This window comes from Paroedura picta, chromosome 1, assembly GCF_049243985.1.
Source record: "Paroedura picta isolate Pp20150507F chromosome 1, Ppicta_v3.0, whole genome shotgun sequence".
Lineage (NCBI taxonomy): Eukaryota > Metazoa > Chordata > Lepidosauria > Squamata > Gekkonidae > Paroedura > Paroedura picta.
In genome coordinates, this window is record NC_135369.1 from 18,668,115 (window position 1) to 18,681,515 (window position 13,401).

General features: G+C 48.2%; 2 protein-coding genes across 2 annotated transcripts; both read left to right on the top strand.

Annotated features, from left to right (window-relative positions):
* Positions 1-26: 26 nt before the first annotated feature.
* UQCC3 (ubiquinol-cytochrome c reductase complex assembly factor 3) lies at positions 27-4,747 on the top strand. Its single transcript, XM_077324614.1, has 3 exons — positions 27-266; positions 3,495-3,677; positions 4,554-4,747. The coding sequence occupies exons 1-2, from the start codon at positions 156-158 to the stop codon at positions 3,624-3,626; spliced, it is 243 nt and encodes an 80-aa protein (XP_077180729.1). The 5' UTR covers positions 27-155; the 3' UTR covers positions 3,627-3,677; positions 4,554-4,747.
* Positions 4,748-8,911: 4,164 nt separating this feature from the next.
* Positions 8,912-12,977, top strand: DMAC1 (distal membrane arm assembly component 1). Its single transcript, XM_077324602.1, has 2 exons — positions 8,912-9,163; positions 12,205-12,977. The coding sequence occupies exons 1-2, from the start codon at positions 8,968-8,970 to the stop codon at positions 12,282-12,284; spliced, it is 276 nt and encodes a 91-aa protein (XP_077180717.1). The 5' UTR covers positions 8,912-8,967; the 3' UTR covers positions 12,285-12,977.
* Positions 12,978-13,401: the final 424 nt, after the last annotated feature.

The window sequence follows — 13,401 nt, forward strand, 5'->3', positions numbered from 1 at the left end:
TTTCGTTTCGGACCAACCACGTTTTATTCCAGCTCTGGAAGCTTCGGCGCAGGAGCGCTTCAGTTCATCCCGCGCTGGGCTCCCTCCGGTCTGCGGAGACTTCCTGTTCTCGCCGCTTCTCGTCCCCGCCGCTCTTCCCTGCGCCGGCCGCGGCCATGGATCTCAGGGTGAAGGCCATCCTGGGCATGGTGGGGACCATGGGCCTCGGGATCGGGCTCTGGGCGGCGATCACGCCCAACGAGGAGCAGCTGAAGAAGATGGCAAAGGTGGGCCGGGGCAAGGGCGGGGGACTCGGGCAAGGGCTGCAAGGATTGGGGTCCCAACCCCGGGGGATGTGGGCGGGAGCCTGCTGGAGAGGGCAGCGTTTGGGGAGGCAGCCCGTGTTCTCCCGGATCTGGGGAGCCTGGAAATCGGGAGGTCTCCAGGCGGAGACTCAAATCAACCGGGACGTCGGAGCTGCACCATGTGAATTTCCTCTTGTCCTTTTCAGTTCTGTTTACGGGTGGAAGCCTTGCCAGAGCGTCCCCTGACTCATTAAGCTATTTCACAGCATCGTTTCCTTCAGTGAGGAGTAATCCCTTTGCGTTGGTTCTAACAGTTCCCCCCCCCCCAAAAAAAAAAAAAGGCCTGGCACGACATGCTCTGAGCTTACAAAATAAAACTGGAGTTTCAATTTAATCTTATCACAAGGGGTGGAAGGTTGTGGATGGTGGTCAAAGCCTGCATCTCCTAAAACAATCACTTTGAAGTGGGGACAAGGGAGGCATGATGCCCTGTTAGCTAAAATTCTGCTAATGCTAAACTTTGTCAATGTCGTTTGTTTCTTTGCTGGCAGGGGTAGTCAACCTGTGGTCCTCCAGATGTTCATGGACTACAATTCCCATGAGCCCCTGCCAGCAAGAGCTCAGGGTGGTGTGCATGAGGAAGATGCTGAGGGTGACTAGCTGATAGTTGTTATAAAATTTTTATTTTATTTTCCAGGATTAAAGATAGTGAAATACAGGCAATCTACATTGTTAATACCAAAAAAAGAAAAAAGGTTACGCTCTTCATTTAATACATTTAGTTCCCCGTTTCAATCCCCTTTTATAATATTTAAAGATAATACAATGCAAGTAGTCTACATTATAATCTTTTTTTTCCTGTAACAATAATGTAGACTACTTGCATTGTATTATCTTTAAATATAAAAGGGGATTGAAACGGGGAACTAAATGTATTAAATGAAGACTAGCTGATAGTTGTTGTTATTTTTTATTGTTTAGATAGATTTATTGGTTGCCCCACCTTAACAACAGGCTTGGAGTGATGATGAATGCGGCAAGAGAGCTGACCACAATGAAACACAATGAAACCCTAGGTCTCCCAGACCTTAGTCCGGGGATTCCCAACCAGGGCTCCCTGGTCTTTCCCCTGTAAAGGTAAAGGTAAAGGTATCCCCTGTGCAAGCACCGAGTCATGTCTGACCCTTGGGGTGACGCCCTCCAGCGTTTTCATGGCAGACTCAATACGGGGTGGTTTGCCAGTGCCTTCCCCAGTCACGACCGTTTACCCCCCAGCAAGCTGGGTCCTCATTTTACCGACCTCGGAAGGATGGAAGGCTGAGTCAACCTTGAGCCGGCTGCTGGGATTGAACTCCCAGCCTCATGGGCAAAGCTTTCAGACGGCTGCCTTACCACTCTGCGCCACAAGAGGCTCATCTTTCCCCTGTATCCTGCCTTAATTTGCCTGAGACCAACCACGGATCCCCCTCAGACATCCCCTCCATGGCCTGAACCAGTCTGACCTCCCTAAGGGCCTTAGCTAAGTTCCTGTTCCTGTTATATTATTGTTTAAAAATCACTGCAATTGTGTTATTTAGATTGTTGTTGTTATATTTGTTTATGTTACATATTAATTCGTTCCATGTATCCCCCCATGTTGTTGTTTGTAAACTGCCCTGAGCCATATGGAAGGGTGGTATAGAAATCAAATAAATAAATAAATAAATAAATGGGCTCAGCCACACTTCTTTCCAGGACTCCATTCCAGGCTCCTAGAAGCCTGAAAAATATTTCAAGTTAAAAGGCTGCAGTCATAGGCACTACCTCCATGCTTAAAAAGTGTGCTTTACTTTATCAGTGGTCTCATTCTTCACTGAAACTGAGGTTGAAAGGAAAATGATTTTTGAAGTATCTTTAGTTTGTCCCTTTTTTTGTCCTCCTTACAGGCTGTGAAAATATTAAAGGCTTTAAAAACTATTCTTTGTTCTTGCTTCGCGTTATAGTACCATTAATGTAACGCAGGGGTGGTCAAACTGTGGCCTGCCAGATGTCCATGGACTACAATTCCCATGAGCCCCTGCCAGTGAATGCTGGTAGGGGCTTATGGAAATTGTAGTCCATGGACATCTGGCAGGCCACAGTTTGACCAGGGCTGATGTAACGTTTACAAAATAAAACATGCAAAAAAGAAGGGCTCTGTCTCATGCAGCATGGCATCCAAAGTTTAACAGAGGGAGAGCTAGCACAGGAAGATGAAGAGACAGGCAGAATTAGCAAGCAATGAGCATGCCAGGAGGGAGTGATGGATACGGAATAGAAGTAAGTCCGGTTTTGTTAAATGGCGATTGTAAGCCGCTTTGAGGCTCCTTCGAGTAGTGAAAAGCGGGGTATAAAAAAACAACTCTTCTTATAAAAGTCTTATAAAACTCTTATAAAAAAGCCAACATTGATGAATATCAATGAAGTGATAGCAAGACACCAAGACTGGGAGTTGCCCTGGCCCAGAACGGTGGTCAGCAGAACTCTCAGCCAATCAGAAGGCCTGGCTGAATTCAATCAGTTGCTGACTAGGAGGAACATGGCACACAAAATTTAGTTCTGCTCTATGAATACATGAGCTCTGTGGCCCTACAGGGCTGGCAATCTTTAAAGCGGATTGTGGTGAAACAAGAATTAAAGGAGGCTGAAATTTGCAGGTCTTGTTTTTTAATGAAAGTTCCTGCAAAATATTTTTATTAGCCCCATCACAAGGCTGATGATCGCCTCCTCCTTTTTTCTTACTCAATAAGTAACTCATTTGTGGAATTTCTCATTCGAGGGCAGAGCAACAGATGTAATCATAGACAGTTTTGAAAGACAGTTCGGTGGATTCATGGAGGAGGTGTCCATTGCAGAAGTAGTCAACCTGTGGTCCTCCAGATGTTCATGGACTACAATTCCCATGAGCCCCTGCCAGCAAACACTGGCAAGGGCTCATGGGAATTGTAGTCCATGAACATCTGGAGGACCACAGGTATACTACCCCTGCATTAGTGGTTACCAGTTATGGTGACTGAGGGGAGCAAACCTCTGAACACCAGTGCTGGGAGGTAGTATCAAAGGAAGGCTCTGGCCTTTACACCTTGTCTGTCTGCTTCTCCAGGGCAACCGCTTGGCTTCTGTGGGACCAGCATGCCAGACTAGACGGTCTGATCCAGCAGAGCTCTTCTCCTGTGTTCTTTCTCCCTCCAGGAACTACCGAGTTCCAACCCTCGGGTGCAGGCTCAAATGCGAGAACGGAATATTGCGGTGTTGGCAATGATCAAAGAGGCAGCTGAAACGAACGAGAACGTGGCCCAGAGACCGTGGCCCTGGAAGAAATAGCGGCAGCTGGTGGCAGAAAGGGCCGTTGCGCTCGGACAGTCCGATTGTCTGGTCAGTGCTCCAGAGAGCCAGCTTGGTGTAGTGGTTAGGAGTGCAGACTTCTAATCTGGCGAGCCGGGTTTGATTCCCCGCTCCCCCACATACAACCAGCTGGGTTAGTCACAGTCCTTATAGAGCTGTTCTCACAGAGCAGTAATATCAGGGCTCTCTCAGCCTCACTTACCTCACAGGGTGTCCGTTGTGGGGAGAGGAAAGGGGAGGGGATTGTAAACCGCTTTGAGACTTCTGGTAGAGAAAAGCGGCATATAAGAACCAGGATAACGCTTTACTCTGCTCTAGTTCGGCCTCACTCGGAGTACTGTGTTGAGTTTCGGGCACCCCAGTTGAAGAGGGATGTAGACAAACTGGAAGGTGTCCAGAGGAGGGCAATAAAGATGGTGAGGGGCTTAGAGACCAAGACGTATGAAGAAAGGTTGGGGGAACTTGGTCTATTTAGCCTGGAGATGACTGAGAAGGGATTTAATAACCATCTTCAAGTATTTAAAAGGCTGTCATATCAAGAATGGAGCCGAGTTGTTCTCTCTTGCCCCAGAGGGACGGATCAGAATGAATGGGATGAAATAAATTCGAAAGAAATTCCGTCTAAACATCAGGAAGAAGTTCCTGACAGTTAGAGCGGTTTCTCAGTGGAACAGGCTTCCTCGGGAGGTGGTGGGTTCTCCATCTTTGGAAATTTTTAAACAGAGGTTAGATAGGCATCTGACGGAGAGGCTGATTCTGTGAAGGCTTAAGAGGGTGGCAGGTTATAGTGGTGGAGCGATAGGTTTGTGAGTGTCCTGCATAGTGCAGGGGGTTGGACTAGATGACCCAGGAGGTCCCTTCCAACTCTATGATTCTAAGATTCTAACTCTTCTTCTTCTTCTTCAGTGGAATTCTTTGCTGATGAAGCTCTGGGACCAGCCAGTCGTTGCATGACGGAGCTTGAAGGGGTCTTGCGGTCTGCCTACTGAGGGTGTCACCTGGTTTTCAACAGTAGCCTGCCTACCTCCTCTGCTGTAATGTACGGTCTGCTGCTGCGGAAGCAGTGAGAGTTAAAAGGGCCGTCGAAAATGGCAACAGCACCTTGGAATGGCATTCTGGGCTTATTTGGCGGTCGGCTGTCCAGTTTCTTGAGCAGTTTCAATGATGATTGGGGAGGGAGAGATTATGTATTTCTAGGACTATGAAGGGGAGAGATAGGTCTTTGTGCATTGCATACATGTACACACTGCCCAGGATCAGACCACCCATTGTCCAGTGTGGGGACCAGCTTTTGAAGATGGTTGGTTCATATATGCTGCTTTTCTCTCTCTGAATGAGTCTCAAAGCAGCTGACATTTGCCTTCCCTTTCCCCACAACAGACACCCTGTGAGGTGGGTGAGGCTGATAGAGCCCTGAGATAACTGCTCGGTCAGAACAGTGTTATCAGTGCTGTGGCAAGCCCAACTGGCTTCATGTGGGGGAGCGGGGAATCAAATCCAGCTCACCAGATTAGAAGTCCTCACTTCTAACCACTACACCAAGCTGGCCCCAGTTTTTGCAGCAGTGTCCCCTCTACTGTTGCCCCCCCCCCCAGGAGCTAGAAGCCATTTTTATTCTTTTTGTCATCAAGAGGCAGCCAATAATTTTGTAAGATTTTTGTAAGATTTTCAAGGCAAGTGACTTCAGAGGTGTTTTGTCCTTGCCTGCCTCTGCATGGCAACCCTGGACTCCCTTGGAGGTCTCCCATCCTATTACTAGCCAGGGCTGACCCTGCTTAGCTTCTGAGATCTGATGAGATCAGGCTATCCTGGGCCATCCAGGTCAGGGCAGCAGCCACTCTGGAGAAAACAGAGGAGGATGTTCGGGGATGCTGGCAGAATAGAAGCTACCCCAGTCTGGTGCTGCAAATGTAGCCTCCACCTTTGGTGTTCTGTGTTTCGTCAAGTTTGCCTTCTGCTTCCAGGTAGCTTCTTTGGTGTTCACAGGAAATCTCCTGTGCGGATAGTGGCGAGACCCAGAGTTGCAACATTTCAGCAAAGCTTCCCATCCAAACCCTGCTCCTCATTCTTGCTCGTGTGAGGGCAGGCAAGAATAGCAGTTCCTATTCTTAGGCCCTTTCTACCTCTAAGTTTTTCTCCCCTCCTCTAATTATATTGGACTTTAGCATTTCCCCTCCGGACTCCGTTCTTGGCAACACCTCTCTCCCCTTTCAACAGGGATGGAAGGGCTCAGGGATCTTTATTCCTTCTTGTGTCCGATGAAAAGCAGCTTTGACTCTCAAAAGCTGGGAAACCTTGTTGGTCTTTAAGATGTTATTAGACTTGAATCTTTCCCTTCTACTGCAGACCAGCCTGGTGAGCCACCCAAAACTGTGCATGTGCTTGTTTCCCACAGGGGAAAACAGGGACGCGGTTCAGTATCCAATGCCCTTATTCTCACCTCAAAGGTACCCTCGATATTCACTGGCAGCAAAACTTCAAAATACTTGCGGGGAGGAAGCATCAGGGGAAGGCCTCGGCCTCTCTGCCCTGCTGTTGGCTCTCCAGGGCAGTTGGTTAGCCACTGTGTGAGACAGGATGCTGGACAAGGTGGACTACTGGGCTGATCCAGCAAGACTCTTCTGGTATTACTACGAGGTCTTTTACACGGCTGCAATTCTCTTGAGATTTGTTTTGCTGCCACAGCTGCTGATTAAACATGAGGAAGGCAAAAGGGCTTTCCCACTTTTCCTGCCCCTGACATTTGTGGCTGCTGCCATTCCTTCACCACTGGAAGCCTTTTTTGTTTTAATGCTATGACACGTCAATTACCAGTTTTTTGAAGTAAAATCAGCAAGTGGAAGCAGGGAGGGGGATTGACTGTAGGGGAAATGATGCTCTTGGGCGGGCAGTATGTGGGACAATTTACCCTTTACTATCCTCACAATATCTTTTTTTAAAAGGGTGTCATTTAGAGTCTGCCTTTCTCACTTGAACTCAAAGCGGATTGTGTGTAAGTGAGTCGATACGATTAACAAGATGGGATGTCCAATAAACAATGCCATAGGATGAGGACCAAGCAGAAATCTAAAAACAAAATGGAAGCAAAGCTTAAATATAAGTCTTAACATGACATGCTAAATGATACAAAAATTACATCGTGGGATTCTAGCTTCAGTAAGCTAAACACAGTAGCATGGACCACAGTACCTAATAATTCATCTAAGGAACTAGATGAATCTGTGTAGAAAAGTAATCTGGAGTCATTCAGTTTTACATAATTTGTGGAGAGCTGGCTTGTATCCTGATCTGAGTCAAGCTGTGTCCCCAGCTGTGGGCTTTCCCGAAAGATCACAGGAAAGCTGCTTTAGGAAAGACTGCAAAATTGCTGAAGAGAGGTTGCAAAGTACAATTGCACCATAGCGCTATAAGGAAAAAGGGTAGAAGAAACCATGCCAGAAGGTCAGTCATGGAGGGTAGGTCTATCATCAGCTATTAGCTACACTAACAATGTGACTGCTGATTCAGAGCAACCACCAGATCCTGTTGCAGGCTAGCCTGTGGCATCTGGCTGATCAGTGTTGTATACTGTATGAGTTGGATCACTGTTAGGGTTGCCACATTTGGGTATGGAAATTGAGGGTGGAGCTTGCAAGGGCAGGGTTTAGGAGGGGAGGCATCTTAGGAGGGTCTAATGTCATAGAGTCTGCCCTCCAATGCAGTGGTCCCCAACCTGCGATGCCCTGCCGGTCCCCAGCCTCAGAAAGGTTGGGGACCACTGCTCCAATGCATCCATTTTTTCTAGGGGAAGTGATCTCTCTAGTTTGGAGATCAGTTAAAGATGCATCACCCTCCCATTTGGAAGGGGAGGGAGATGGAGATGGAGTACAATAGCATTTGTGGGCGGAGATGTTTTTAAAGGAGGATTTTGTCAAAATTGAGACTTCCATTTCTTAGGAACAGGCAACAGGGACTCTCCATGGAACAGCTGACAGGTGAAACAGCTATTGTTTATAAGGGTGAGGGTGCTCGATACATGTGCTTTGATAGAGGCCTGGCTCCTAAAACAGCTCTGGGAGGAAGGAACTTGAGCATTCACTCAGCAATGGGGCTTAAAGTATTAAGAACATGAGGAGAAAATAGTTGGCTCTTCAGATAATAATAGCAATAGCCTTTGTACCCTCTGCATTGCTGCCATGGCTGAGCATTTTTGTGGGATTAAAATAAAAGAAATACCCATGTAGAATAGTCAGCTCCAGGAGGGACTGTCCTTGGAAACAATTTGGATGTTTCAAATAGGGCAGCCTACGACACCTGTCTGGTTTATGGGTTCATGTCCTTACAAATGTATGCTGTTAAAACAACCAGATGACTTCTTGGTTCAGCTCAAGGTTCTGGTTCTTATTCTTCCATCTACTTTAAGTGTCACTTTTGCTCATGTGAGCCTAAGTCAACTTTGGTTTGCCCGCCATGCACTCTTGAAGATCACAGGTGTTTTCCATTGCTTCTGTGAACAAGTGTACAACTTTTAATAAAAGTATTTGTACATAATACTGCCAGTAGGATTGCTAGGTCCCTCCAGGGGGATGGGAGGATAGGGCTGCCAAATCCAGGCTGGGAAATACCAAGAGGTTTGGGGATGTAGCCTGGGGAGAACAGGGACCTCAGTGGGGTACAATGCCATCGAGACCATTCTTCCAAGGCATCCATTTTCTCCAGGGGAACCGATCTCTGTAGTCTTGAAATGACTGTAATTCCAGGGGATCCCCAGGCACCACCTGGAGGCTGGCATCCCTATTGCCCAACAGGCTCAGGTGTGCAGCCGTGTTGGTCTGAAAGGCGCCCTTGGACTCAACTGTTGTTTCACCCAGCAGGCTGTTTCGCACACTGTGCAGAGAGGCAACCCCAAAATTGACACCGAGCCGTCTCTTCTCCCCCAGCCTCGCCACCCAGGTTTTGGCTACGAACTCTCCCCGCTTCGACATTTCCTTTTGTCCGCCTCCTGACCGCGGCGCAATCATTACACAAAGCGGAACTAGAGACCGCGAAGACCCCGGCTGCCCGGACTGTAAACCTGCTGACACAGGATTGACTTCCTTCCATAGAGTCTGAAGCAGGGGTAGTCAAACTGCGGCCCTCCAGATGTCCATGGACTACAATTCCCAGGAACCCCCTGCCAGCAAATGCTGGCAGGGGGCTCCTGGGAATTGTAGTCCATGGACATCTGGAGGGCCGCGGTTTGATTACCCCTGAACAGACCACGTGCTTCCGCTGTCTCCCACGAGCCGCTTCCGGGGAGCATTTGTGGGCGTCGCCATTGTCTTTCCGGCCACGGGGAACGATGGCGTCCAAGCCCACGGAGGTGACCCCTCCGGCCGCCCACAAGTCCTTCTTCGGGTCCTGCTGGTCGTGCCGCGTCCTGAGCGGGATGGGACTGATAGGCTCCGGCATCTACGTGTATCTGGGCCCGCGCAGGATCATCAAGCAGGGCACCTCGCCCACCTTCTGGCACATCAGCCAGCTGGCCTTCGCCGTCGGTAAGTACGGGGGGAGGGGGTGCAAAGCCACTGGGACAGAATGGGCAAGAGTGCCTCTGAGCATGTGCGGATCTGCAAGCCTCATTTGCACCTCTAGGTGAAATAAGGGAATTCAGGCGGGGCGGGGGGTAGGGGAAGAGGATCCCAGTATCTGATTTCCCCTCCAGACGCAGGAATCGGGGGAAGCCCCGCGAGCAGAATGCAAAAATCTCCAGTTAGCATTTGTTCCCGGCTTTTCGTTCTGAGAGGCGAGGCTGGTTTGCTGCAACCAATAACTGTTGGTTGAGCTGCCCCCCAATGTTGATTTACCGGACCAGTTTGCTTTAGTTCATGGTAATCTCTGTTTCCAAGCCATAAAGAGAATCTAATGCAGGGGTAGTCACTGCGGCCCTCCAGATGTCCATTGACTACAATTCCCATGAGCCCCTGCCAGCATGAACTTCTGGACGGCCGAAGTTTGACTACCCCTGGTCTAATGAATCAGCTTTCATGTCAGGTTTGTTTCCTCTCACATTGCATGACTAGGCTCATTTCTCTTAATGGCATCTCTTCTGCAGTCAGTTCTGCTCCCAGAACTGGTTTGGGTGTCGTTTTTCTTGTTGCATTTGATGCATTTTACTAGAACATAGATTCAACATGACCAGTTTGTGTGCAAGAATCCAGCCCCTCAACAATAAATCTGATTGTCTAGAAGTGCCAGTTCTTTGAGAATAGGGTTAGTTGGAGGTCAGCTATTCTACCTAAAGTCTTCATCAGTGAACATGTGAGGTCAAGGAGCATATTTATCTGTGTTATTTCTAGTTGGCCTTCGCACCGGGACTCAGTGTGGATTACATGGAGCAAGGAAGTACCATTCACCGGATGGGGCATTCAGTAAACAATGAGATCGGATTTGGTTGTAGAACCAACAAACTCTTTTAAAAATATTTCGCTGTTAAGAGCCAGGAGTGCAGGGAACCTTCCTGACCTCCCCAGGCACGAGCTGAGGGATGCAACAGAGAAGACACATACTGATTCTGTGAAGGCAAAGGGGTGGCAGGTTACAGTAGATGAGCAATAGGGTTGTGCGTGTCCTGCATAGTGCATGAGGTTGGACTAGATGACCCAGGAGGTTCCTTCCGCCTCCATGATTCTAGGCAGTTATTCATTTTGCCATTTGCAGGCTGGCACTTTAGCAGCCGTTATGACAGCATACAGAGAGAGAGAGAGAGAGAGAGAGACTTTCAGATGTGAGGGTCCAAGGCCATGAAGGACGTTATGTGTGACAGTAAATACTTTAAATGGTAGCTGATGGCAGCCTGTGGAGTGTCTGCAGAATGGGAATGATGCACATGCTCCATCTAGCTCCTGCTAATAGCTGAGCTATGCTAGTCTGCACCAACTGGAATTCCCAAACTGATGCTGAGGGCAGACCAATGCATTACAGTAGTCTAGTCACCATGGCATGGATCCAGGTGGCCAGATCAGCTGTATCAAGAGAAGGGGCTGCCTTCCCTCCTGTGTGATCCTGAATGAAAGGATGGCTCACAAGTCGACTGCTCTGCTTCAATTTGAAGCTGCCTTTTCACAAGTCAGTCCAGTCACCCCTCAAACTCAGCATTCTTTCCTTTGCATTAATGACAGCTGCTTCTCCAGCATCTGCTGCTCAGGACCCTTGAAGTAGGGATGCCAAGGGTATTAATCTAAGATTTCCAGCTTGCAGAACTAGTGCTCTGCTGACGAGCCCTTTCAGGGACCTAGCAAGTGCGGAAGGCTCAATTCAGAGAGGCAGCAATTGTCCCATCTGTTGCAAGATCTCCTCTCGTTATCATTAAGAGCTCTACCTCCAACAACAACCTGCTAATGATCCCCGGCCCTAAAGAAGCATGCCTGGCCTCGACCAGGGCCAGAGCATTCTTACTCCAGGCCCCCACCTGGTGGAATGAGCTCCCAGAGGAGATCAGAGTCCTGACAGAGCTAATACAGTTCTGCAGGGCCTGCAAAAGGGAGCTGTTCGGCCAGGTATTTGGTTGAGACCAGGCACAACCAACAACATCTGCAGGGCCCCTGCTCCCTCCCTCCCTCCCTCCCTCCCTCCCTCCCTCCCAGAAATCCATCAATACGCTCTGCTCCTGGACCTGTTTGCACTGTTACCATTGTTAAAATTAACAGTAAATAGTGTTAATGTTATGGTTGTCTATATGTTATGGATTGTTTCTTGTATTTTTTTCTATGTTTTATGTAAACCGCCCTGAGCTTCCAGGGAGGGTGGTATATAAAGATACTAAATAAATAAGAGCTCTGTTGAAGTGGCTGCTTAGCCTGCCCCCTCCATCAGTATCTCTTGTTAAATAATGGGATTTGCTGGCGCCTCTTCTGCCTGTTTTGTGCCCTGAAAGGCATGCTCACCTTCACATCCTTTCTATGGAATTTTAAGGTAGGGTTTTTGGAGGTCGCATATGCACACATTGGCCAGACTGGGCCCTTCAGAGCTTCAAGAGAATGGCTGGATGATATTCCCTCCAACCCTAATCCGGGCCTGTGACTCTGAAGGGAGTTTGCCTTGTGCCTTGGGCATCATAGGAAACTGCCATGCTTCTCTCCGCATTGCCCCAAAACTTTGAAACTCCCTGCAAAGCGTCTTTTCAGATGGCGTTCAGTTGGATAAGAGTAGGTAAGTCCTCCATCCCCAACTGGAGAGATTTGTTTTTTACGAGATAGGAACCTTGCTTTACTTTTTGTTTTGTGCCGTCAAAACGACAGCCGATTTATGACGACAGCAAAAGGCATTCAGAGCGGCTTGCCATTGCCTGCCTCTGTGTAACAGCCCCAGTATTGCTCAGCGGTTTTCCTTCCACATGCTAGCCGGGGCTCACCCTGCTTCGCTTCCAAAATCGGATGAGATCAGGCTGCCCCGGGCTATCCAGGTCCAGACACCTTGTTTTATAATGTAACGTTCATTTTCAAAATCACGCTTCGGGGGGTTTCCTAAATGGTCTTTGGATGGCGAGGCAGGGCAAACGTCCTTGCCTGTCACTGACATCTACCCTCTGCCCTCCTAGGTCTTCTTTCTTGGGGTCTTGTCGTTATTACTGACCCCGTTGGGAAACAGATCCAGAAAGACAAGATCCGGAAACAGTGACCAGTGGCAGCCGGCTGGCAGGAGTCAGCCACCCATTTCTACATTCAGCACTGCTTTACGCTGCCGCCCGGAACACAGTAAGGAGTTGGGAAGAAGAGAACTCCGGCTGTGGCACACCTGGAGAAGAAGCCAGCCTGGCGTCCGCCTCTCAATTTAAATGGGCTTTTTCTTTTGTGTTCCCATACAGCCAATGTGAGGCTGCTGTGGAATCACCTGGAAAGTGCAGCATTTGTGTTCTTCTGAATAAGAATACTATTTTGTACCAAATTCCCCCCCCCTTTGTTCGAAATAAATCAAAGTCAATTTAGTAGACATAAACAGCATGTTGTATCAGAGGCTACAAACTGAGACAGGGGGATCTGCCATTTTTGGGCTACATCTTCTCCTGAACCCCATTGACTCTACAAGCTTTGTTGGTTTCCTCCTTTTGAAATATTCTGAAACTGTGATTTAATAAGAGCGGCCCTGTGGATCAGGCCCATGTCGTCCAGCATGAAATTCTCCCATGATGCTGTAAGGCAGAAAAGTGATAGCCTCTCCCCTACCTTCCCCCCCACCAATAATATTGTGGTAGATTGCCTCTGAAGGTGGATGCTCTATTTCAGGACTCTGCAGTGTTAAAAAGAACCAGTTATGAATAGAGGATGGCAGGAAAAGACTTCTTACGGGCTTGATGGAAATGCTTCTTGAAGGTACTTTACAGATAGGGAAATGATCAGCCAGGGAGCTCCGTATTAATTACTTACGTCTACTCATGTATACCACTGATAAAGGACTCTCTACAATGTATCATTTATGCAAATGGGTCATGTTATACTAGCTCTCTTGCTCTGAATTTTAATAATTTGGCCCTCTGGTTGTTTGCAAAGCCCAACTCTCTCTTGTGTGTTCAGGCCCAAGAAATGAGAGATAGCCCCGTACTTTATGAATCTACCCTGATTTTAGTCATCTGATGCTCATCTTGAGCACTGTAGATTATATGGCACATGACAAAGTAACTTTACCTGTCCTTATTCAAGGTATGAGCTTTCATGTGCTCAAAATTTGTTCTGCTTCAGACCAACACTGAATTTACCTATCCTTGAATCGGCTACCATGCCATTGTACCGGATAACCA